The 24587-nt window shown below is 56.2% G+C and overlaps 1 protein-coding gene and 2 long non-coding RNA genes across 11 annotated transcripts in view; 2 read left to right on the top strand and 1 right to left on the bottom strand.

The window, feature by feature from the left end:
• Window positions 1-6796, top strand: part of LOC113593392 (uncharacterized) — an 11883-nt gene extending 5087 nt beyond the window's left edge. The window contains exons 2-6 of one of the 3 annotated variants that reach the window (XR_008293919.1): window positions 208-578; window positions 726-790; window positions 2429-2718; window positions 5870-5979; window positions 6640-6796. This is a non-coding gene — a long non-coding RNA (uncharacterized LOC113593392). Of the gene's footprint in view, window positions 1-207; window positions 579-725; window positions 791-2428; window positions 2719-5869; window positions 6119-6639 lie in introns of those variants that run through there. The other 2 variants (XR_008293918.1, XR_003413539.2) reach the window with 2 other exon arrangements.
• On the bottom strand, window positions 5843-24587 carry LIPE (lipase E, hormone sensitive type). Of its 7 annotated transcripts, none has more exons than XM_027037601.2 (10): window positions 23460-24587; window positions 14524-15059; window positions 12338-12428; window positions 12070-12215; window positions 11681-11866; window positions 11216-11510; window positions 10188-10415; window positions 9798-9974; window positions 6875-7293; window positions 5843-6517 (listed from the first exon to the last, which is right to left on the bottom strand). In XM_027037601.2, the coding sequence occupies exons 1-10, from the start codon at window positions 24382-24384 to the stop codon at window positions 6287-6289; spliced, it is 3234 nt and encodes a 1077-aa protein (XP_026893402.1). In that variant the 5' UTR covers window positions 24385-24587; the 3' UTR covers window positions 5843-6286. The 7 variants fall into 7 exon arrangements, with proteins under 7 accessions (XP_026893402.1, XP_026893405.1, XP_026893404.2 ...); XM_027037604.2 differs by lacking the exon at window positions 23460-24587 and adding an exon at window positions 21261-21601; XM_027037603.2 differs by lacking the exon at window positions 23460-24587 and adding an exon at window positions 16338-16549.
• Window positions 22038-24587, top strand: part of LOC113593394 (uncharacterized) — an 88361-nt gene continuing 85811 nt past the window's right edge. Inside the window, exon 1 of the long non-coding RNA XR_003413545.2 lies at window positions 22038-22975. This is a non-coding gene — a long non-coding RNA (uncharacterized LOC113593394). The remainder of the gene's footprint in view (window positions 22976-24587) is intronic.

The raw sequence follows: 24587 nt of genomic DNA, 5'->3' as shown, positions 1-24587 counted from the left end.
AGGACGGGAGGGACTCAGTGGAGTTCAGGGTGGGACACGGTGTCTGGGTTTGGGTGTGGCGTGTGCCTCTCTTTCTGGGTGTTGTGTGTCTTTGGGGGTTGTGACGATGTCTCAGTGTGCTCTGGGGCGTGACACATGAGGGGGTCTTTTCTATTTGTGTGTCTGTATTGTCCTTCTATGATTCTACCCACTGTCCATCTTGTTCAGGTGTGGTCAGTTGTCATGGTTCTCCAATCCTGACTGGATGAAGGCAGGAGTTCTTTATTGAATGGGTTGTGTGATGGATTCTAGAGCCAGAAAACCCAAGTTCAAATTCTGACAGCCTCTTCCTGCCTTCAGCAAATCACTAAGCTTCCCAGGACCTCCATTTGTCCACCTGCAAAATGAGCTGTTGCAAATAAAGTGGTTGAGAGGACTGGACGAGTTAACTCGTGCAAAGCGCTTAGAATTGTGCCTCGCACACAGGAAGCATTTTGTGTTTATGCTGGTGATGATGGTGAGGTGCTGTTCTAGTCTCTGGAGATACTGGAGTCACGGAGTAGGAAATGAAACCACGTCTGCATCTGCTCGTGGGCCTGGTAGGGACTGAGTGAGTGGCCTCTCAGTGGCTGGATGGGCGTGTAACTGCATACCTGGGGTGTCTGTTTTGCATGTGAAATAGAATATTTCTGCGTTGTCAGTAAGGGTGATTGATTGTGTGCTTATGTTTATGTTTGTGTTTGTAGGTGACTCTGCGTGGTGCCTGTGATTCTCTGACTGTGTGGGTGCAAATGAAGGTCACACTGAGCAGGTATTGAGGGCACATGTTTGGTGTGATCTTGCATTTCTGACTCTGAGGTGCCAGGATGTGTCCGTGTCTGTATTTGGGGTGTTGAGAACCCCTCTTCCAGCTATTCCTTTCCATGTCCCACAGGTGACCCTGGGAGGGTGACTCCTCCCAAAATGAGCCTCAGTTTCTTCTTATTAGGGATGGGCGGGAGGGCTCAGTGGCCTCCGAAGAAATGCCTATGTGAAAGGGAAGGTGGGAGGAGATGGGTGAGGCCAGGGAGATGCTGAGAAATATGATGGGGATAGAGATGGCCAGGATGGGGACAGCGGAAGAGCTGCACAGAGAGATGTTTGTCCATCCATTCGAGGGGCATTCGCTGAGCTCCTGCAATGTGCCAAGACCTCTGGTGGGCATTGGTTCAAGGTCTGAGGGAAAGCAGAGAGAGCCAGAGAGATGAAGACCTACCAAGAAAGCTGTTGGCCCCAGGGTGGCCCACCTGTGTCCACGGTGGGCTTAGTGACAGTTCTGAGTGATGGAGACACAGTGATGGAGAGGGACTGAGAGGACCCTGCCCCTCCCCTGTCCTTCCTGAGGCCTCATCTGTCCAGATGAAAGAACAGAGGCCATGGGGGGAAAGTCCCCTCCCAGACTGGGGGCACCCCCATGAATCATTTTCTTATCCTCTCCTAATAGGATAATGACACACCTGCCCCTTCCTAATCACTATTTTTGACCCCAACTGGGCCCAACGCCCACAGTGAGAAGGGTTAGACAAGTCTGGTATTTTGGAATCAGGAGAGGAAATGCCTGAAAGTCCTAGTCCTTGGTCCTTCCAATCCCAGAACCTAGGAGTCCTAGGACCCAGCCCCCACCCCCTCCCCTCAGGAATCCTTGCTCTTAGCCCCTCTCCTTTGTTTGCTGTCTATCTTTTCTAATCTTTGTGGGCCTGTCTTTTATCTCTTTGTCTATTAATCTCCATGTGTGTTTTGTGTCTCTCCTGTTTCTTTACGTCTGCATCTTGATTCCTCCTCACTGGGCATCAATTTTCTCACTTGTAAAATGGGGATTATAGTAATAATAATCTGAGCTCTTAGAACTGTAACGAGAAAGACAGGAGATAATTATATAAAATGCTTTGCATAGAACCGGAGTCACAGTGAACCCCATACAAGAGAGCTCTATTATAATTATTGTTTTCAATATTTTAATCTCTCTTGGTATCTATGTTTTTCTCCTCGTCTCCATGTGTCTCCTCCCACTCTGGGTTCCCTTTTAGGGGATGTGGAAAAGCCCTATTGAGGCCAGAGCTTCCCCTAAGCCTCCTCCTCTTCATCTCTCTTCTAAGCCCTACTTCAAGACCCACAACTCTTGCCTGGGGACAAGGCCTGGCTCCAATCCCATAGATAGCCACGTAAGATCCTGAACCCCAAATCTGTCATCCCTGGGCAGGCCGGTGACTCTTTGGGAGTACCCGTCCCTACACCCCGACCTTTCAGGTTCCCAGCTCCCTCCTCCCTCAAGATTCAACCATTCAGAAGTCTAGGTTCTTCAGACCTTCCTCCCTCAGACGCCGGTGCACGTGGCCAGAAAGCACATTCTGGGCCCTTTTGCAATCCACCACGCCCTCAGCTACCACCCCTCTGCGTTTTTTCCCCCGAGGCGGGCCTGACTTGAAGGACGCTAGCTGTGATAAGCCCTCCTTGACGTCAATCACCATCCTCCAGCCAGTAGACGCTTCGCCTTCTACCTCCCTGGGCCACTCAAGACACGTTCCGCGGCAGGCGGGGCCCACAGACTAAATCGGACAGCGATAGGCTCTGGGAGACGCCAGTCTCCGCGAGTCTCTGCCAGTCTGCCAATAGGACGGGCAGCTGCGGGGTGGGATTCCCACGGCGCACCGCAGAGGCTGGAACTGCTCGCGAGGGAAACAGGTTCGGCGTGTCCAGTCGGTAAGCCCTTTCCAGCACGCCCAGTATTGGGGTTCTGGACATAGTTCGGAAGGGAAACGGGGAGGCTTCGTGGGGTTCGAAGCGGAAGGGGCAGCTTAGCTGGCATTTTGCCTCACCGTGCATTTTGCCTTGTTTGAGAAACTGAGTCTGGGATGCACAGCCCCATTCATCTCTCCGTTCCATTCCTCACACCCTAAACCTGATTCTCATCTGCTCCTACCCGGCCGGCACACGCATCCGTGTGTCTTTCCTGCCGTCATTCTCCCACTGATTTCCAGTTTCCTCCTATTGCCACTCACTCACTTGCTCATCACACACTCAGCCACCTATTACTTAAACACTTCCTGAGGTTTCCAGGGTGCCGGGCCTTATGCTGGGCGATGGTGGTGACCAAGATGAGTCAGGCCCAGGCCCTGCCCTCAAGGATCCCCTGTCAGATGGGAGGACAGACACGTTGATGGGCAGGGTGTGCCAGAGGTGGGAGAGTCCAGGCGTCTTTTTTGGCTTTGCTGGATCCGGAAGAGGTTTCCAGAGGAGGGGACATTGGCACTGGATCTTGGAGGAACAGGAAGTGTCAAGCAAAGGTGAAGGGCGTGTGGGAGGCTGTTTAAGCACAAGCAAAGAAAGGGAGGCATGCAGGAGTATTACTATGTGTAGGTGCCCAAGAAGAAGGCCTGTCAGGTCCATGTTGTGGTGGGGTAACTGTAAGACTGGAAGCGGATGAAGAAGGCTAACCTCAGCAGCTTAGACTTTGTCCTGGGGTGGGGTGGTAGTGGGGAGCCATGGAAGGATTCAGAGCAGGGGAAGACCAGGTCAGAGCTGGAGCCAGAAATGGAGAAAGGAGATTGGAAGCCAGTAGCCCACAAGGTGGCTTGGGCAGGGACCTAGGCAGGAGAGGATGAGGCCAGAGGCTGAAGGCATAAGGCCAAGATTCAGGAGGCAGAAACTACAGAATATGGGGCTTGATGGGCTATGGGACAAGGGGGTGTCCAGGACAAGAACCAGAGTTCTGACCTGGGGTATACAGGGGGACGATGGAGCCATTTCTGACATGGGGACAGGAAACAAGAGCAGGTTGGTGGGTGGAAGGCTGTTTTGGGAGAGATGAACAAGGGGTCCTGTGAGCTCAGCAGGGGGAGCAGGACCTTCAGGGAGAACTCTGGGCTATGGCTCTCTCCCCCATCATAGAAGTCACTTACTGGATGAATGAGGGCCTCCGAAGTTAGGGTCCCCCTGTGCCCTGTGCCCATCCTCTTAGGAAATTTTTTGTGTGTGTGCTTCTGCATTTTCAGTCTCTCCCTCTCTCCCTCTCTCCTTCTCTCCCTCTCTTCCTTCCTTCCTTCCTTCCTTCCTTCCTTCCTTCCTTCCTTCCTTCCTTCCCTGGAAGCATTAAAAACATGTTCTATCATCTCTAAATACACACACACACACACACACACACACACACACACACACACACCTATATCAAGCTCCCTTGAATTACTTCTCATCCCTTTTACAGCTGAAGACTTATGGTACCCACTGGCTAACTCTCTTACCTTCCACTCCCTCCTGAGCCCTCCATGTCTGTCTGCCTACATCCCATGGCCTTGCTCTGGACAAGGTCACCAAGGACCCTCCTCCCTGCTGAGGCATGATGATACTTCCATCCTCATCTGACTCAGACCACTCCCTCCCACCCCAAATCCCCTTCGCTATACATCCTGTTTCCTGGTTAGCCTCTTTCCTTTCTGGCTGCTCCTTAGAACCTCCAGGACTCACCTTTTATTGCCTACCCCTTTACTGGGGACCATGCTCATCAGGGCTCTCTCTGTCCTGGCCCTCTGTTCATCCCACCTACCCACTCTTCCCAGCAAGGTTCTAGTTCCTCAGTTCCCGCCAGAAGGGAGCACCCAGCCTGCTCTCCTGCCTTCTGCTGCCTCCTGGATGTCCCCCCCCACCAATTGTCGCACAAAGACCTTTTGATCTCTCCTTGTGCAAAACAGCTCTCAGTACCCACCCCCCTCCCCCACTCCCCTTGTACATACCTGAGCCTCTTCCCAGTAAAGACACAGTTTTACTGTCCATCTGCTCCCTGGCTAGGTCCAAGTGCCATCTTCATCCCCTTGCTTTCTTGTAACATCCGTTCTACCCTCAATAAGTCCTTTTCAGCCTCAGTTATGGCTCTTACTCCTACTCCCTACTCTCATGGCCTCTGCCCCAGCTCGTGCCTTTTCTTCCTTGTCCTCAGCCTCCTCTGCCTCCAGGGTCCCAGTCTTGTCCTTTTTAGTCCATCCCCCAATGTCCCAGCAGGCTCTTTCAGTGCCTTAGCTGATCCTGTCCCTCCCTTGCTCAAAGCCCTTTTGTGACTTCTATTGCCCTCCAGTTAGTCCAGATTGTACCCCAGGCCCTTCAAAGATCTGCTCTTGCTGACAACCCCGAGCCTCTCAGGCCACTCCCTACTTTGCACCCAACCTTCTGGCCAGGCAGAGGCTTTGGTAACTGCCCCTTGGCTCTCATAACTTTGCATGATTCTTCTGCATAGCAAACTTGTGCTCACCCTTTAAGGTCAAGGTCAGATCACCTCCTCTCTGAAAGCCCTCCTTGTCTACCACAGAGGGAGCCTGTGTGGACTTGACAGCCTGTGTCTGCGTTTCTCTGCCTACCCTCCCTGAGTCCCTTGAGGGCAGGCCCTGGATAGAAATCATTTCTGTTCCAAATCTAGGGCCTACTAAAGGACAAGGCCTCAGGGTCTTAGTTGAGGGACTGAGTGACTGGCATAGCTGGGCAGGGCTTGGGCTTCCAGTTTTGGGGATGACTGGTTTGTTTCTGGTATCCTGTTCTATTTGCTACAGTTCTCTAGGGAGTCTGGGTTTTCTTTTCGTGGTGGGTGCTGAGACAGGGTTTGTAAAGGGGAGTCGCTGAGAACCCAGAGCCCTCTGGCACACCACCTGGACTAAGTCTGAAGGGGAGGTGGGTCCGTGCTTAGAGCGTCCAATCCCTCTGCACCCGCGAATCCAGGCCCTTCCTCAGGACCCAGACGTTGGGTACCCAGCTTTCTACGGCCAGGTTTCTCGGTTCCCAGCAGCAGCATCTGATGCTGCCCCCTGGTGGGCGACACCCGACTATTTGCAAGAGGCCAAACTAATTAAATACATTTTTATTTACAAAGGAACAAAACCAAACCGACGGGCGAGGTAGGGCCAGGCCCCCGCCCTGCGTCGGTCACAGCAGCAGTAGAAGGCAATGATGGAGTGCAGCTCTGGCTGTCTACGGAGACTGGTTTGTGTGCCCCCTCCCCCGCCCCCCTGGCCAGGGTCTCAGCTTGCGGCCCCGCCTCCCCTCTCCCCCCCCCCAGCCGTCCCCCCACCTTAAGGCACAGCCTGCCCCTCCCGCCCACCCCCCACCCGGAGGGAGGGCCGAATGGGCCAGAAGCCCCTCGCGGGGGTCCCTGCCGCCTAACGGGGGGGGGGGGGGTAGGGGGGGTAGGGGAAGGGGGGTATTCACCACGGAGGCCGGCTTAGATGGAAACAAGAGGCCTTTAGTGTCGCCCCCCACAACCCTATCTTCCCGCGCGGCCGGCTCTGGCTCAGACCCGCGGCTCGGTGGGTGCGGCGGGCGCGGCGGGCTGAGTGAGGATGAGACGGATGCGTTCCACGCACAGCGCCGCGGCCTGCCGCGTTTCCCGGCACAGCGCCGCCAGGCTCAGGAAGCCGTGCGGCAGGTCCTCCACCACGCACAGGGTCACGGGCTTGCCCAGGCCGCGCAGCCGCCGCGCGAACATGACCGAGTCGTCCAGCATGGGGTCCAGCGCGCACGCCTGTGGGGCACAGCAATGAGGGGAGGAGCCAGGAGACGGGAGGGAGGCGGGGAATGGGAGAATGAGCGGCTGCCCAGCTTCTCCCTTCCCCTAGAGACACCCCCTCTCTTCCCCTTACTCAGCTGCCCCTGGGCGCTCCACAAGATCGCGAGAAGGAACGGCAGCCTTGACTCCCTTTCAGCCCTCCCGTCGTCAGGCATGCCCTCCTGGTGGCACACCTCTCCCTTCAGATGTCAGGCAGCTTACTTTTCCCCTCCCGCTGCTCCCGGCCGGTCTCTCCTCCCCGAATGCTCCTGCACCCACCTGCCACGCCCCCCCTCCCCCCCACCGGGCACACAGTCCCTATGTGGCGCTCACCACAATGTGCACAGGCGGCAGGCTCTGTAGCATGCTGTCAGGTGCCAGCAGCGGCGACATGAAGGGGTTCTTGACGATGGGTGAGGAGTAGATGGGCATCCGAGTGGGGCCCTGGCTGGCGCGCCTGGGGTGGAAACCCTCAGGGAAGTTGGCAAGCACGCCCTGGCCTCTGTCCTTGGCCCTCAGCTCACCTGGTGCTTTAGCGTCTTTGTGTACATCAGGGCCAGGTAAGAAGTTGACATTGGAGGGCATGGAGGGGCCCAGTGTCTCTGCAGACAGTGACAGGTCAGGGCTGCCCGATGTGTCAGAGTTGCCCTTTAGGCTCAGGTCATGTAGTGTCAGGCTCTTGAAGGAGTCCGTGCCCAGCGGGCCCTCGGGCTGGGCCAGTGCTGCCTCAGACACACTGCGCCGCATTGGTTCTGCAAGAGGGGCAGGGTCAGGTGGCCAGCGGGGCCACGCGTATCAGCCCGGCTCTGTGGGCTGCGTGTGTGAGTGGCTGGCAGGGAAGATCACGGGAAGGGCAGCGGCCTCTGGAGGAGGAGCCGCATCCTAGGGCAGTGGAGGCCTAGTGTTCCCCCACACTCCCTCCTTGGGGATGGGTAGGGAGCCCCAGACGCCCCAAGCTGCAACTCCAAGGGGGAGGTGAAAGGAGTCACGTCGTTGTGGAGGTGGAGGTGTGTGTGGTGACTGGGAAGGTTAAATGCAAGTCAGTTTACCTCTGGGAGCCTCAGTTTCCTCTTCTGTACAAAGAGGCAATAAAAATAGTCCTCGCCTGTAGGGCGCCTGGGTGGCTCAGTCAGTTAAGTGACTGACTCTTGGTTTTGGCTCAGGTCATGATCACACGGTTGGTGAGATCGAGCCCCATGTGGGGCTCTGCACTGATAGCAGATCAGATTCTCTCTCTCCCTCTCTCCTTTCTCACTCTCTCTCTCTCAAAATAAATAAACTTAAAAAAAAAGAGCAAAAATAGTCTTGACCTACTAGGAGGCAGTAAAGACTCAGTGGGATGAGGTACTGCTCCCCGCTGGGAGGTCATGCTGTATCATGTTTTATTACTAGGCCTGGTGCCTGGTTCCAACCACCTCCCTGACCCCAGCGTGAGGCCCAGCCAACTTGTTAGAGCCACTCAACGTGGAGGCCGTGAGCAGATCAAAATAGAGTAGTGAGCAGGCCCACATGACTTGAAAGGAGGCCGTGTTCACGAGGAGCTAAAGAGAGTCTTGGGAGCCTGTTCAGTTCCCAGGGATCCCGCACCTGTAGCCGTGTAGATCTGCTCCCCACAATTCCTTCACGTCCTTTAGTTTTACCCCTTCCTTTTGAATGGCCAGGCTAGCAAGTGCCCAGATGATGCCGAGGTGCGTTTCGACCCACGTGGTACGCCGCACCTTGGCCTCAACTCCATTAATTTGAGGATCTCCATGCTGCTTGCCCCTAGGGCCGGGACCCTGCATTTTTCAGGTTTCTATTTTATTTTAGTTTTTGTCTTTATAAATCCATGAAGGCACAATGTGAGATGATATAAGAATGACTGCATAAGGGCTCTGTGACCCGGCGGGGGGGGGCGGTCACTGGAACAGAACTACTGGCCAGAGTCACAGGGCACAGCCTGTCAGGGGTGCTGGGCTCTTCTAGGAGCACCTACTGTGTGTCAGGTTTGGGCTGGGAGCTTGGCACAAACCGGTGCGCGAAGTCCCTACAACAACCTCATGAGGCAGGTACTCTTGTGCCTCATTTCACGGAGGAGCAAAGAAAGGCTCACAGTGGACCTCGCCCTGGTCACCCAGGTCACCTAGCAAGCAGCGAGCTCCCACTACAGCTGCTTGCTCGGCTGGTGCTTGTCCCTCTAGGGCCTGCACTTGTCTCCTTTACCCTACCAGGAAAGCCTCAGGGTTCAGTGGTCCCAGATCTCTTTTGTTTTTGTGTGTATTTATTTGCATCCATTTGAATATCCTAAAATTTAAAAGGTTAAAAACACATTCAATTGGAATACTTTTCTGAATAGGAATGGTATCTACTTTCGAATCTGCGCTGTTATTCAGAAAATACTGTTGGTTTGCTGGAGATAGAAAATAAGTTGAGTTGGCTATACTTTAAAATCATTAAAATGTTTAGGGGCGCCTGGGTGGCGCAGTCGGTTAAGCGTCCGACTTCAGCCAAGTCACGATCTTGCGGTCCGTGAGTTCAAGCCCCGCGTCAGGCTCTGGGCTGATGGCTCAGAGCCTGGAGCCTGTTTCCGATTCTGTGTCTCCCTCTCTCTCTGCCCCTCCCCCGTTCATGCTCTGTCTCTCTCTGTCTTAAAAATGAATAAATGTTAAAAAAAAAATTAAAAAAAATAAAATCATTAAAATGTTTAAACAAAAAAATGGTGGGAAAAAATAGATCCTTGGATGGAAGTGAGTTTTGGCTGCCTGAGGATCCTGCCACGCACTCAAGGCTGGGAACCTCTGCTGATCTCCCCACCTCAGGCTCCTAGGCCAGCCCCTGGAGCGAGGTATTACCCCCATGTGTCTCTGTTAAAAGTCTGGAAAGAATCTAGGAAGGCTGGATTCCCAGCTCAAGTCCCAAGCAATTTGAGTGCCATTCTCTGGATTGAAAATCAGCACATGTGGCAGGCCTTCTGAGTCATTTCCCAGTGTTCTTTTCTGCGATGGACTGTTTGGAAAGCTAAACGCTATAGTTCTCGGGAGTTCTGAGATAACCCGGTAGACCAGAAGTCCTAGCAATTCTAGGATGTGGACCGTCATGGAAAATCAAGGCTTTGTGGTAGTTGCCAGGGATAAATAGGGGGTTAGAGCCAGAAGGTGATCTCTGCTTCCCTGAGCACCCCAGGACACAGCCCCTTTCCTCCCCTAGGACTTTTGGTGTGCCAGGCTGCCCCTGCTGCCCACCCTGAATGTGTGTGTGAGGGGAGGGCTTTACTCACCTGCCATGGGCACTGAGTTCGCGTGGGACTTGTGCCCACTCAGGTCCAGGAAGGAGTGGAGCCATGAGGAGGCACCCAGGCGGAGGTCTCGGAAGAGCAGGGCTGTGTCCCGCTGCACCAGCCCCATCATGCCCAGCGCTTTCTGGTTCGGGTCGGAGTGGTCCTCTATCTCTCCACCTGTGGAGTATATGCGGGGGGCTGAGGCCTAGTCTCAACACCCGGAACTTGAGGCATCTCTGCCCCCAGGGACCCAAGAATATCTGATGGCTTCAGTAGGGACAAGGAGACTCAGATTTCCTCTCTTCAGCCCCAGGACACTGGGCTCTAGCCCGTCCCTGCAGGATCCAAGCAGCCCTCCAGCCCCCCCAGCTCTGTGGGTAGTGGCCTTACCAGCATAGGCGCTGACACACTTGGTGAGCACACTGAGGGGCAGCAGGGGGTCCATGAGGCTCAGAAGGCGGGAGGGAGAGGCGGTAGATTGTAGCATTGTGGCCGGGTAAGCTGCCATGATGCCATCTGGCACCCGCACCCCAAAGGCTGCTGCCCTCAGGGACACGGTAAAGCAGAGGTTCCCACCTGCGCTGTCCCCTGCGAGGCATATCCGCTCCCCTGTTGAGCCTGGGTTGGAGAGGGCTTGGTCAGCCTGGCAGGGAGGAACTCAAGCTCTGGGCCAGGAGCACTGGACTGTCAGAAGTGGGGTATGGGGGCCCCAACCCCAGAGTCTAGCCAACTGCAATTTTAGAGACCGGTAAACTGAGGCGCGGATTTGGGGGGATAGTGGACAGGGGATCAGGTGGACTGAGATGTGGAGATCGGGAAGCTCTGTGAAGCTTAAGAGGCTAGAGGTCAGAAGCAAGGAGGCCAGATGCTGGGAAAGGGGAGACCAAAGGCCCATTTAGGACAGGGGTGCAGCTGAGGCCTGGAGATGGAAGGGCAGGGTTCAGCTGACCTTGCAAAAGAGCCACATCCCTGTGCCCTGGGGCATGACCCCACCCTGCCTGGTACCTCTGAAGATGTCAGAAGCAGGAGGTCAGAGGAATGGAAGAATGGGCTGGAGCAAGGGCTAGGAGGCTGGCAGCGCAGGACAGGGGGGTGGAGAAACAGCAGGAGAAGAGAGAAGATCAGAGGTGATGGAGAAGTGGGGGGTGGGGTGGGGTGTCAGGGCTGGAAGCAGGGAGCAGGAAGCAGAAGGAGGAAGTGGTTAAGATGGAGGGTCTGGGGAGCAGTGGGGCAGGAGGGGGGCGAACAGGTAGCAGGAGTAGGAGGGTGGTAGCAGGTAGGAGAGGGGAGGCAGGGGGTGCAAGACTGAGGCCTGGGCACATACATGGCCCACTTTCCACGCAGTGTGGGGTGGGGGCTACAGCAGGCTGGGGTGGGAGCAGGGACAGGGGTGGGTGCAGTGAGGGGCTGGGGCTCACCGAGGAGGGCGCAGTGCTTGACAGCCCAGCAGTAAGCATAGAAGCACTCCTCCAGTGCCCGGGGGAAGGGGGCCTCGGGGGCCAGGGAGTAGTCGATGGAGAGGATGGGGGTGCCCAGCTCCTGGGCCCAACTCTTGAGGTAGGGCTCGTGGGATTTGGAAGTCTGGGCCACAAAGCCACCGCCATGGATGTGCACCACCAGGGACTGTGAACGGGGAGCCTGCTGGGGGCGTGGCCGCAGCTCCAGGCTCCGGGGACCCTCGGACTTCACCAGGCTGTTGAGCTCCTTGCTGTCCTGGGGGGTGAGGGAGGAGGATGTGGGTGAGGCTGGGGCGGCCCATCTAGGCCTCACCCACCAAGGGGGTGTGCTCAGAGAAACAGGATGGGGGGCAGGTGTAAGCAGTGAAAGGTGGGAGGGCATCTGGGGAGGGGGCTGCCTGTGCTCCTTGGCTCTGTATTTCCTACCTGTCCTTCACGTAGGTCATAGGAGATGAGCCTGACAAGGACCGGCCCTGGGCCCGTGTGCGCCAGCGGGGGTGAGATGGTGACTGTGAGCTTGGGGTCAGCAGTCAGCGGCATTTCAAAGGCCTCTGGTGGCAGACTGAGCAGGCGGCTTACTCTCACGGTGGTGGATGTCATGTTCGCTAGAGACTGGCGGGAGGAGACAGGAGGGGCACTGGGGAGAAGCTGCTTGCAGGGGTTCCTCTCATGCCTCCCCTCTGATCCCCACCCTCATCCCATCCTTTCCATCACATCACATCCCAGGCTTAGAGCCCTGCAGAGGCCTGATGTGACCTGGGATGGGTCTCTGGGCCCCAGCGTGCCCGTGTGCCCATCTTATAACAGGTGCTCACCGAGAGCACCTCTATTTCAGTGATGTTCCAGAAGGCTTTCCAGAAGTGCACATCTAGGTTCTGTATGATCCGCTCAAACTCAGCCCCGCGTAGCTCTGGGTCGATGGCGAAGCGGCCGCTGGTGAAGAGGGAGCTGGCTGTCACACCTAGGGGTTGGGAGAGGTGTCAGGGAGCCTGGCGGGAAGGGGGCAGTTAGGGGTAGAAGTGGAAGCAGGAGGAGGGACAGGGAGGGAGGTGAGGCTGCAGGCAGGGTCCAGCCAGGACTCACCAAGGCCTGTTTCCTTGCGCTTATAGTGCTCCCCGAAGGACACCAGCCCGATGGAGATGGTCTGCAGGAATGGCCGGATGGCGGGCGTGAACTGTGGAGAGATGCCGCTGTGTCACCCACTGCCCAGGAGGGACCGGAGGCAGGCAGGAGTGAGGGGCAGAGACGTGGTTTGGGGGGAGGCGTGGTCATTCAACACACATTTAGTGAGCTCCAGTACTGCTCTAGGTGCCTTCACGGAGCTGAGGTCAAAGAGAAGGCTGACAATAAGCAAATAAAGGCATATGTTTTATGATGTTATATTTAATGACTAATGCTTTGAAAAGACAGTAGGTGGAGGGGACATGGAGTGATGACTAGGGTATCTAGGAGGGCACTTGAGAAGGGATCCAGAGGAAGTGGGGGAATGCTGTTCCCTGCAGGGGACACGGCAAGTGCAAAGGCTCTGAGGCTGTCTGTGCTTGGCGTGGATAACACGTGTCGCTGGAGCAGAGTGAACCAGGGGAGAGGGGCAGTAGCTGAGGTCAGAGAAGCTCACTTAGGGCTTAAGGAATTTGTATTTATTCCAGATGTGGGTGGAGCCATAGAGGGCTGGGAGTAAGGTGATGCAGGGATTTCCTGAAAGTCAGCAAGGACAGAGAGGAGGCCAGGCAGATGGGAACCAGTTCCTGGGCAGCAGGAAGACAGACAGGAGATGGTCAGAGACAGAAAGGGCCAGAGATCTTGAGGCAGAAAGACAGCCAAATGGAGAATGCGTCTGAGAGAGGAGCTGGGCAGCCAAGACAAGATGGGGGTGGGGGTGGCTGGGTACAAGATCAGAGGGAAAAAAGCCACAGGAAGCTGGGCAAGGGGCCAGCAGGGTTCTTTTGTTCATTTAACAAATATTGGCCTATATCCTACTGTGTGCTAAGTACTTGAACAGGAGCTGAACAAGAGCCACACAGGAGGCCTCTGTCCTGCTGGGCTGACATTTTACAGGGGGGGAGCTGTCCTGCAGCACAGCCGCTGGGCCCTTAGAGAATAGCTGTCAGGCATGACCTTGCCCCTGGCCAGGGGCCCAGTGGGCCAGAGGGCACAGTGGTGCCTGGCCATTGTGGCTGGAATGCTGACTTGTGTGGCCCCAGGGTTTCTCTCCCGTGACTCCAAGGTCCTGGCTGGGACACAGGGAGGAGCCAGCTGGCTCAGCTGGGCTGATCAATATTTGTGGGGTCAGTTTAGGTGAAAGGAATTTCCCAGGAACACCCAGGCCGGGCTGGTGAGGACAGGCCGCCCTGTGGGGAAGCGTGGAAAGGTGGGGTGGGATGAAGGCTGAGGGTCGGCCAAGATCAGCTGGGGAGTTGCAGGTTTGGGGGAGGCACAGAGAGGATCTGAAGGATCTGGAGGCTGAGGGACCCTGTACTGACCTCACACAGTAGCAAGTTGTTCTTGAGCCCCAAGGACCCCCAATTCTCAGTCCCCAAACTACTTTTCCTATGAGTCTAAAGGCTCCCAGGCCCCAGGCTGCCTTCCTGTCAGTGCAGAGATGAGTGGTATCTCCCTGGGGGTGGTTGGGGTGGGCAGAGGGTGGGAGAAGACCTGGGAGTTAGGGCCCTGGTTCAGGGAGGAGAGATCTTCCTTGCTGTCACCAACTTAGATGTGCTCCTCGGCCTTCCCCGTGGCCTGAAAATCCTGATTCTGCAGCTCCTTAGGTGAGCCAAAAAGCCCAGGCCAACCAGGGTCCAGCTGAACAGCTGAGACGAGGGCCCCTTGAGCCTCTGTAAAATGGGAGCTAGTGTGCTTCCTCCTTCCTGCCCCAGCCTCCAGTGGGGATGACTGAACGGGGTGTGCTCTTATAAATAGGCCTTTGAGAACATTATTAACTACCTTTCTAAGGAGTCTCAAATGATTTCAGGGGCCAGATAGGTCATAGAAAAGAGTGAACGAATCTCCTGAGTTTGGGACAATAGAGAGCAGTGGGGATCCTGGTGCAAAAAGCTATGTGAGTTAAAGATTTCTTACCGCACGATGGAACTGACCCAGGGGCCACAAGTTTGAGACCCCCAGTGCCGTTGTCCGAGCCCTAGACAGTGTCCCCATTCTGAATCTACTATTTCCAGAACCCAGTAATACTGACCACTGTGGGTATCGAACTATGCCATTGGGCCAGGTCAGGGGCCTGTGGGCCCAGAGGAACAGGGCAGGGAGCTCACCTGGAAGCCCAGGCAGCGGCCATAGAAGCAGCCCTTATGCAGAGTGACGTACTCGCGCAGGAAGTCAGCAGTGAGCCCCTCGTCGCCCTCAAAGAAGAGTCCCCCGGGCTGGTTGGTGGCCAGCAGGTGCTGGGCATAGTAGGCTAGGGCCCGGAGCTGGGTGAGGGCAGCCAGGTAGGCCTCGAGTTCTGCTAGGTTGTGGCTGGTGCGGAAGAAGATGCTGCGGCGGTTGGAGGCCACGTAGCGCGATTTGTGTAGCAGGTGCGCCAGGCAGCAGCGGGCTGTGTGCACCAGGCTCCGGTACCCATTGGCTGGCGTCTCTGCGTCCAGGTCAAAGAGGTGTGCCACGCTCAGCAGGCGGCCCAGGGCTGGCTCCAGCCCCAGTGCCTGCTCCCGGATGCCCGCAAAGACTCCCGACAGCCGTCTTGCTGTTTCCCCAGGGCCCTGGCTCGAGAAGAAGGCCATGTTGTCTTCCGCCAGAGTCACCAGCGACTGTGTCATCGTGTGCAGGTCCATGCTGTGCGTGAGCCGTGAGGCTGTGGGCCAGTTGGGAGGCCTGATTAGGCAGGGCTGGACCACCCCTCCTCCCTCGGACCCAAGGGTGGAGTCTGGGGCCCCATCCCCTTCTTTTTCAGGCCCCCTTCCCGCCTCCTTCTCAGGCCCCAGGCATCACTCATAGACCCTTCCCTTCCACCAATATTTGAGAGAGCTCAGCCCTCTGTCCTCCCATCTACCTGGTGGTGTCCCAGGACCTTGGTATCAAGCCCAATTCTCTTCCTGAACCCAGTTCATAATTCTAGCCTTACCTGTAGCTGAGGAGTCACTCCTGCCCCCTCCTGGTGCCTCAAGTCTGGCTGCCTCTCTGTTCCTCTGTGGGATATCCACAACTTGGTCCCGCTCCTCCCCAGCTGGGTCCCCTGGCCTCCAGTCCTCTCCGCTTGGTTTAGATTTCATGGGCCAACCCCACTCCCCTGCCTGGAACAGCAGTACTCACCGCTGCCATTAGCTTTGGGCCCACTCTGTGCCAGGCCTGCTCTTACTTTCTGTGTGGGTGCTCATTTAGTGCTTGTTAACCCTGAGACCCAGACTGCCTCCATTTGCGTTTCAAGTATTATTGGTAGCATCCCCATTTTACAAAGAAACCGAGACTCAGAGGTGTTCAGCAAGCAGCTGAAGCTTGCATTGAAAGTGGCAGCGCAGAATTCAAACCCAGATCTCTGGGTGGAGGGCCTTTACTTACACTGGTCTTCTTCCCAGGGCTCTGGATGCTGGGCCTTTAGTTATGGCCCTCAAAAACTTGCGCTGGCGCCTGGTGGCTCAGTCGGTTAAGCATCCGACTTCAGCTCAGGTCAGGATCTCAAAGTCTATGAGTTTGAGCCCAGCATCGGGCTCTGTGCTGACAGCTCGGAGCCTGGAGCCTGCTTCAGATTCTATGTCTCCCTCCTCTCTGCCCCTCCCCTGCTTGCACTCTGTCTCTCTCTCTCTCTCAAAATAAATAAATGTTTAAAAAAATAAGAAAAAAACCCGAACCTTGCCCTGGACCAGGTCCGACTCCCCACACTTCAGGATCCCTGGTGATTTTCCCTCTGGGACCCCTGTACTGTCACTCAGGCCCTGGACAACTACTTTTGTCCCCTTTGGTGGAAATGGTGCCCTCTGCTCCAGAGATTTCCTTCCTGAAGCCCACTCAGCACCTTGCCTGGCTTCTGGGTGGATGGCCCCCTCCGCTCCCAGAAGAAGGTGTCTCCCCTCCATTCCAGGCCCTGGAGTTTTATGGTGGCCATTCCTGTCTCTCAGCAGGAGGGTACACTCACCCCTCCCAGACCTCTTCTGAGCTCCCCCAGGCTGAGCTGCCGGCTGGGCCCCACGGACTGTGGCTAGTGCCAGTAGCTGCCTGGGGCGATAAACTGGGGAGAGGCCAAGCCTTCCTAGGGTGTGGCCACTTGCTCCACCTCCCATCCAGAAGGGACAGTGAGACCACGTGCTGTAAACACAGCAGGGAGCCCAACTCCCTGTCCCCTCTGCTTGTTCCCAGGCCCAGCTCAAATGGGAGTCCTTGTCCCAGGCTCCTCTGCCTTGGAGACCAGGAGTCCAGGCCCCAGCCCCTCCTCCCTTGGACCCAGGAGTCCACACACCCAACCGCCTCAACAGTTAGAAACTGAGTTATCTAGCTTGTCAACCCTCTTCTCTCTTAGGAGCTAGGAGTTTTTGCCACAGTCCTGAACAAGCTGACCCCTCTCACCCAGCTAGGCTGCCCTCCCTCTCCTCAGGGTGGATTCAGGGAGGAAAGGCCCAGTGATCTCAGCAACCACCCCCCAGGCTGGCCCTGGCACAGCCGGCCCTGGCACAGCCGGCCCCGGCTGCTGGGGGGAGACATAGGGTAGCCGGCTCTGCCTGGCACTCCGGAGAGGACAAAAGCCGATTAAGGGCAGTGCCAAGCTCAGCTGGGGGTTCTGCGCCATAGGTCCTACTGTGTGGTGTTCCACACCTGCCACTTCCCCTTCACAGGCCATCCTGCTGTGACTGTCATTCCTACCTCACGTATGGGAGGCTGAGGCTCCAAGAAATACTTTACCTATCTTATTTCCTGTGTTCCTTGCCTGGCCAGCTCTTTCCGGCCCTTCAGGCCTCAGCTTGCCACATCCTCAAAGAGGACGTTCCTCCCCAACTACGATACACGCCCCCATCATTACTTTCTGCCATCATACCTGTTTTTCTGCCTAGGATTTACACATTTGCAATTATACATGTTTGTTTACTCATGTTTGTTGTCTCCCCCCAGGCAAGAACCAGACTTCACAGAGCTGTGAAGCTTATATTGTAGAGGTGGAACTTTTTAGAAAAAAAAAATAGAAAATCACAAACACAAACTTAGATAGAGGGCCCTGAAGGGGTCTGCACAAACGAGAGGCCTTGAGGGCTCAGTGACACTTGCTTGGATGTAGGTGAACCCTGGGTCTCTCCTCCTTGATTATCATCCCCACTGGGGCAGGGGATGGCCCCAGGGCTCATCATGGGGGTCTGGTGCATAGTAGGGAAGAAAGTCAAAGTGGGGGCAGAAGCAGGTGAATCGGAGCTTGGGAGAGGACCACCCTTCCCAGGGCAGACAACCAGATGGACAGAGGCCTCTGGAGATGGTTCTAAGCTTGGTGGCCAGGTGAGCGGGGATGAGCTTCAGTGAGCGGTGGGAAGAAGGCTGAGTCCCAGGCCCTCCGGACTCCAGGGCCCTGCCCTTCGCCCCATTCTAGGCAGCTCCCTGGGGGCTAAGCTGGGTGGAACCAGGAGGACGGGATGTTGAGGTTGCCAGAAACTTGCCAAGAATCTCAGGCAGAGGGCACTGGGGCAGAGGCAGGGGCACATGGCCTGCCTGTGGGTACCGACTGGGTCAGAAGTAGGACTGAGGAGTTCTGCTGCCTGGGCACCAGCCCTTTGCCCCAAAGAGCCACAGGACAGCTGGACCCAGCCTGGATTTGGGCCCCCAGGGACTGAGCAGCGGTGAGAAGCGTGGTAGAGAAGGAAGCTCGGGGAGGATGGAGGAGGAAGGGCCCGGTCTGAGGCCTGGATGGGGCAAGGGCTTCTGGAGGGGAGAGGCCTGCAGGGCACATGCTGGGTTGGGGGGCAGCAAGTATAGCCTGACCGCTGTGCGCCAGGCACGGTTCTCCGTGTGCTTTTCAGGAAGTGACACATTTCATTCTCTGCACAACCCATGGTGTAGGGACCATTATAGCCCCTTTACGGCAGATGAGAAAACAGAGATGCAGAGAAGGCCATGACCGCCCATGGTCACAGGGCCAGCAAAGATGGCTCAGCTTGTCTCTTCAGAGTGTGTGTTTCTCCTCTCTGTCGTGTCTCAGCTGGCCACCTTCTGGGTGGTCAGGTGTGAGTGTGTCTTTGAGGCTCAGACAGATGCACATATGTATGTCCATACACGTATGTCATGCTTAGGGTTTGCCTGGCCTGTGTTCGTGGATGGGCACGATGTGTTGATGTTTTTCCCAGTCTGTGTGTTTTTATGTTTCTCAGTATGTCTGAAGGCATGTTTGTATGTATGTGTCATGGCCCATGTTTCTTAGCCCCAGAGTTTATCTGTGTCTGCATTTTTCTTGGCCTGTGGGATTGCATGGGCAAGTGTCTGTATATGTATGGATGTATATACTCATATTTGTGTGCGTCCTGGTGTGTGTGTGCGTGTGTGTGTGTGGCCACTTCCCACTCCTATCCAATGCATCACGAAGTCCTGTCCACTCTGCCCCTCTAGAAACCTCTGGAATCTAGCCTTTCTCCCACCTTCATGGACCCCTCATCTAGATGTTTATAACAAGTCTTTGTGTGTCTCTGATTTTGCCCTCTTCAGTCTCTTCTCCACATAGCATCCAGAGGATCTTTCTAGGACTTCAATCTGGGCACATACTCCTAACCTTGCAACACCCCCACCCTTGCTGTCAGGATAAAGCCCCAAATCCTGGACACAGCCTCCCAAACCAGGTGCCATCTGGGCCCTCTGCCCACCCAGCCCCCACTTCCTCCTTCCCTTGCTGAGCTCTCTCTGTGCTGTAATGAGCCACTTCATTGGGCCTCAAGGTCTCTGCCTGTGCTGTCCCCTTGGCCTCCCTGCCCCTCTTGCCCACAGTCAACACTTCTCATCCTTGGGTCCAATGTCACCTTCCTGGGAAGCTTCCCTCTCACATTTTCTCAGCACTTTCCCTCTTGTATTTGCCACAGTTTATAATTATATATGATTTGTGGGATTATTTGATTAATGTCTGTGTCCCCAGCTCAAATGTGAATCTGTCCTCACCACTGAGAGCCCAGGCCTGACATAAGTAAACATTCAGTGAATGTCTGTTGAATGAATCTATGTGATTGGAGCTTTTGGGGTCCATAATCAAGGTTGGGGCACGGAGCAGTTTTGAGTTCACACACCCCTGCCCTCAGGAAGCTGGGCTGGCCATCCCTCTATCTCACTGGCCAGATAAGGAAGCCCAGGTGACCTTGCTTCTTCAGAGTCTCAGTTTTGTCACCTCAGAAATGGGGTGATCATAATGACACTAGAACCATTGATTACTGGCAAGATCAAACTGATGACTAGGATTGCTCCAGCCAGCCTGGATGCCCTCAGGGCGGGGGCGGGGTCTGATTCATCCTACAGAGGCCTGGCACCAGGGCAGATCCTCAGGAAATGACAGGTGACTCTCAGGGCTTGTGGAATGAGCCTTTGTGGGAATAAGGGCCTTTGGGTTTGTGAGTAGGACTGGCTCAGCCCTGTGCAAGGTGCCCTACCCAGGAGGATTCTGACTCCTCACAACAACCCTCAAGGCAGCACGATTATTATTATCCCAGTGTTACAGTTCACACATTCCTTCACTTCAATAAATATTTCAGTGCCTCTGTGACTGGGATATCAGGCTATGAAAGTGCGGGTAAACAAGGCAGGTACAGTCCCCCTCTTAGGGAACTCACTGTGTAATGGGGAGTAACAGTAATAATAACCTCCACCTCTCATGCATGCTTGCTGTGTGCCAGTGCCAAATGTGCCACACTCATTCAAACCTCACAACCGCCCTTACCAGTCAGGGAGTCCTATCACTGTGTCCATTTTATAGCTCAGAAAGTTGAAACAGAAAGAGGAAGCCTGTTGCCCAGCACCACAGTTTATGACTCCAGGAACCAAGCCTCCAAAGCCCATGTTCTTAACTTTGGTCTGTACTGCCTCTGGGCACACCATCCTGCTTGTGAGGCTATGTCTGGCATTGTGACAGTGAATGCCCTCAGGTCCCAATCTGAGCTCCTAGCCTGTCTGAGTCTGTGCAGGTGTGTGCTTGTGTAGCCAACTCTAGTCCTGTCCTTGGTTAATGATGTAGCCTAGGGGCAGTCTGGGGTCTCCAGGCTTTGGGGCTATGTCAGTTTCTTCCCTTCACAGGAACTTCCCCTAGGTCCTCATTCGGATTCACAAATACTCATAACTTAGCAAGGACTTAATGTGTGCCCCTGCCTGAGGCTTTCAGCATCTCTGTTGGTCTGTCAGTCTTTCTCCAGCTTGCTGAGATCTGTAAATAATGTGACACCTCAGGAACCTAGTTGACAGCCCTCCTTTCTTTGTCCCAGGGAGGGTGTGGCAGTCTGAAGTCTACCTGGGGACCCCTAGTCCTAGAAGGAGTGGCGGTCAGGAAGTTAGATCCCAGTGGTGCTGGGCTGAAGCAGGTGGGCTGACAAGGAATGGGTGCACCGATTGAATGAAGGATGTCAGGATGGACTGGTTTGAGCCGTACTGGCCCTGGGTCATTTCCCACTATCGGGCATCCCTTCCTCCTACCTTTCCCGGACTCACCCCTAAACCTCCTCTTTGGGCAACAGTTTCTAAGCGTCTCCATTATCCTCTGAGTGCTGGGGACCTGAAAATAGGCGCTTGAACCATTCCCTGGTAGGAAACACTGAGGCCAGGTCACACAGCGAGTACGGAGCCAGACCGGAAACCCTGGTCTAGGGGATCGCATTCTGGACACTCTTTCCAAGACGGTACTAGGGCATCCGGTAGTCTTTATGCTGAGGGTAATATTCCGCTCCCACATCACCCATTTTCACGATGGATCATCCCCGCACCCCCTCGCAGGGCGGCAGTGGGCCAGCCCACGGGCTCCCCCACTTCGTGGGACAGTGGGTCAGTCCACTCAGTCCCCAGTTTCCTCGCAGGAGGTCCAAGGTTCCTTCTGTTCTGCAGCCGGCCCCCGCGCGCTCACCTTTGGTTTTGCCTTTTCGCCACCGCCGGCGGCTACGACTCTTGGACTCGTCTTTGGCCCTCTTCGAGGCCGGGGCCCCAGCCGCCCTGGAGGGCCCCGTTCCCCAAACTGACTCCATCAATTTTCCGCCGTCCCCGCGTTGGGGCCGCTTCCAGCCGCCAGGCCCCGCCCCGAGTGCCAATCCTTGCCGCACACCACCACCGGGCCCCCATACCACCCAATCCTGGGCTTGGTCCCCTCTGGGTCCCGCCCTCTGAGCAATCGGGGCCTCACTCCACAGCCGGGTCCCGCCCTCAACCTCTGGGGCCTAAAGCCTGGCCCCGCCCCTTCACGCGCTTTAAAGGGCCCGTGACCAACGAAAATGCAGCCCTAGAGGCGGCGAAAAGTGTCCCCCGGGCAAGACTAGTTGGGAGAACTGCGGGAGTACACCCCAGAAGGGAAGCTCCGATCTTCTCTCGTGCTGGTTCGCAGCCTCGCTTCCCCACTCACCTTCCCACGTAGGGATCCCCTAGAACGCGACCCGGCCCACCTGCTGGAGGGGGAAAGCGGGGCGCCGCAGAGCCTCCGCCTGGCGGGGCGGGGCCGGACAGGTCCCCAGGCAATTCAAAGCCGGGGCGGGGCGCCAGCACTGGAGGCGTGGCTCTGCCTGTGAGCCGTTTGAGAAGGAAGCCCCGCCTTCTTCCTGCCCCCCTGTCTCCTATTGCTCTTTTTCTGGGGGTTTTCTCTGCCTTCTCCCTCTTCCAGAGAACGGAAGGGCGGGGGGGGGGGGAAGGAGAATGCTCGGCGCCTGCGCACTAGCCGGAAGCCGCTGACCGGCCCGCCGCAAGCGGCGGTAGAGGGCCCCACGCGTGCCTGGGGAATGGCGGGAAGCCGAAGAGGCTCGAGGCTCGGGCATGCGCACACAGTCAACTGCCTACCGGGTGTGCGAGAAGCCCCCTTGTCTTGTGTGAGGAGGGCGTCCCCTGAGACTGGGTTCTGGAGCCTAGAGAAACAGCTCTAAATTCTCAGCGACAGAAAAAGCAGACCTCAAACCCTCCCTTTCCATCCTGCTCCTCCTCCTCTCCTCCTAGAGCACAGGACCAGCTGTGGCCCTGAGAGACACCCTCTTCTCAGCCCTCAGAGAGACGGTCCAGCCTTTCCAGGAGGGATAGACCTCTGGGCTGAGGCCACCATGGCCGGCCCTTCGGACTACTTGGCCCTCACGGGAGCCCCCAGCTTCTGGATTGGGGCTGCACGGCCTCCCCTCAGGCTGCTTCAACAAGTAGCCCCTCATTCCATGGATGAGACTCGCCTGCCCGCTCCGGCCTGACCGGATGGGGCCTGAGCGCCGAGGAGCTGGAACCCCCTCCGCCCCACCCCAGGGGCACGGCCGCCTGCGTCAGAGGAGTGGGCAGTGATGGCGGCCGGTGGAGCCTGGGGCCCAGCCGCCTCCGATACGGCTCCACGCAACTCTCCCTTCATCCAGCCTTAACCTTGCCCGGGACTTCGGCAGACCGCGCAGCCCCTCTCCCACGGCCCAGTTCCTCTCCCACGGCACCCTTCCTGAGAAGATAACCTCCAGGCCATCGAGCCCAGCTGAACTCCGCCTCTCGGGGTGAAGGGGACGGCATGGCAGAGGAGCGGGTGCCTTCCTGCCCGCCCGTGGCCGACCTGGAGAGCTCAAATATAGCCGAGGCAGGTATTTTCCACCTAGTGGGCATGGAAAGGCCACGGGGGTAAGTGTCCATGTGCAGCACGGTGTGGCGGGGGCCTAAGGGCTGTGTTTGGGCACCGATGGCTGAATACTGGCAGGGAGGCGGCTTCTCTATTTCCTGGCCCTTGGCCCAGAGCCCTGTCCCGCTTCTGTCTCATTTCCTCCCAGATCGTCCTTGGAGAGGTAGCCTAGTGCAGGGGAAGAAGTCACACCCTGGCTTTGCCACTCCCCATCTGCCCGCCTCCTGCAAGGGCCTTTGCATCTCCACGCCTGAGCTGCCTCCTGCAAGGGCCTTTGCATCTCCACGCCTGAGCTGCCTCCTGCAAGGGCCTTTGCATCTCCACGCCTGAGCTTCCTCATCTATCAGGTGGGGCTCTTGATCTTTGTCTGGAGGGACTGTTGAGGGATCCCCTGAGCCAACCGGACATACTGGCCATCCTTAGTTACTCCTGACTGAATGAATGACCATCCCCGGGAGGCTCTGGTTCCTCCGGCCTTAAACTCACCTATGTCCCTGGGATTCTGGCTGCTGGTTTTCTTCCCGTGTGCTGTTTTCCCACCATATCCTGATGCTACTTCATGCTTCCCCTTGAAGGTCAGCTTCGTTCCCAGGGCCACTGTTCTACTCCTTTTGGCTGGTAGATTGCTCTGTACTGGAGACCCCAAATCTGATTCTAAGTCAGAATCAGTGACGCAGTCAAAAGATGTCCTCCATTCTGAGGCTGGTTGCTGTGTGGATAGTTGGTGCAGTTTTGATAGAAATCTCCAGTCGGTTGAAGATCTCTCTTGGGATCTGGCCCCTTGGGCTGGATCTGTTTGCTGGGCTGTAGGGTCTGACTGTTCTGGTCTCTCTTGGGGTATAGATTCAGTCCGGGCAGGTGATTCATTTTTGGGTCCAGGTGTAGGCTGGGCTGGAGGTGTTGATCCAGCTTCTTGTTGCTCTGGAGGTTGCTCTACTGGACCAGGTACTGGCTCGGCTACATGTGCCCCTCTCAATTCTGCCTCCTGTTGAGTTTCAGATTCTTTTTGTGGCCCAGGTCCTTGTTGTGAGGCAGCTTGCTGTTGAGTGAAGGGCACCCTGTGAATGCAAGGTGACTGCTGTGGTGCAGGTTCCTGTGGGGCAAGCAGTTCCTGCCACAAAGCAGAATTTTGTTGGATGCTAGGTCTGTGCTGCTCTTCAGCTTCACGTTGGGCAAGGGGCCCTTGCTGAGTGAGGGGTCTTTGCTGTGGAGCAGGGTCCTGTTGAGTATTGGGTTTCTGATGAGTCTTAGATTCTGGCTGGGCTGTGGCTGTCGCTTTTGGCCCAGGCTCTGTCTGGGTGATAGGTGTCTGGGGTGGCTTAGGCTCCCAGTCAGGACTAGATACTGACTTAGAACCTGGCTTTACTGTTGTTATTTCCCTCTCGGGAGATGTTGATTTCCCCGGTTTCATGCTTCTGGCCCCTCCGCCCCCCAGGCCTCCTTTGTTACAGATTCCTCATTGATTCTTCATGATGGCATCTCCCTTTGGATCCCACTCCTTCGTCCTGGCATCCCTGGTCTTCCTTTTTAAGGCAGTTGGCAAGTGGCACTGCTGATCTCCACTCCTGTGCCAAGTGATGCACTTCTGTGCCTCTTGCTGTGGGAGGAGGGATT

The sequence above is a fragment of the Acinonyx jubatus genome, chromosome E2, assembly GCF_027475565.1.
Source record: "Acinonyx jubatus isolate Ajub_Pintada_27869175 chromosome E2, VMU_Ajub_asm_v1.0, whole genome shotgun sequence".
Lineage (NCBI taxonomy): Eukaryota > Metazoa > Chordata > Mammalia > Carnivora > Felidae > Acinonyx > Acinonyx jubatus.
This window is presented reverse-complemented; position numbering and strand designations above follow the sequence as displayed.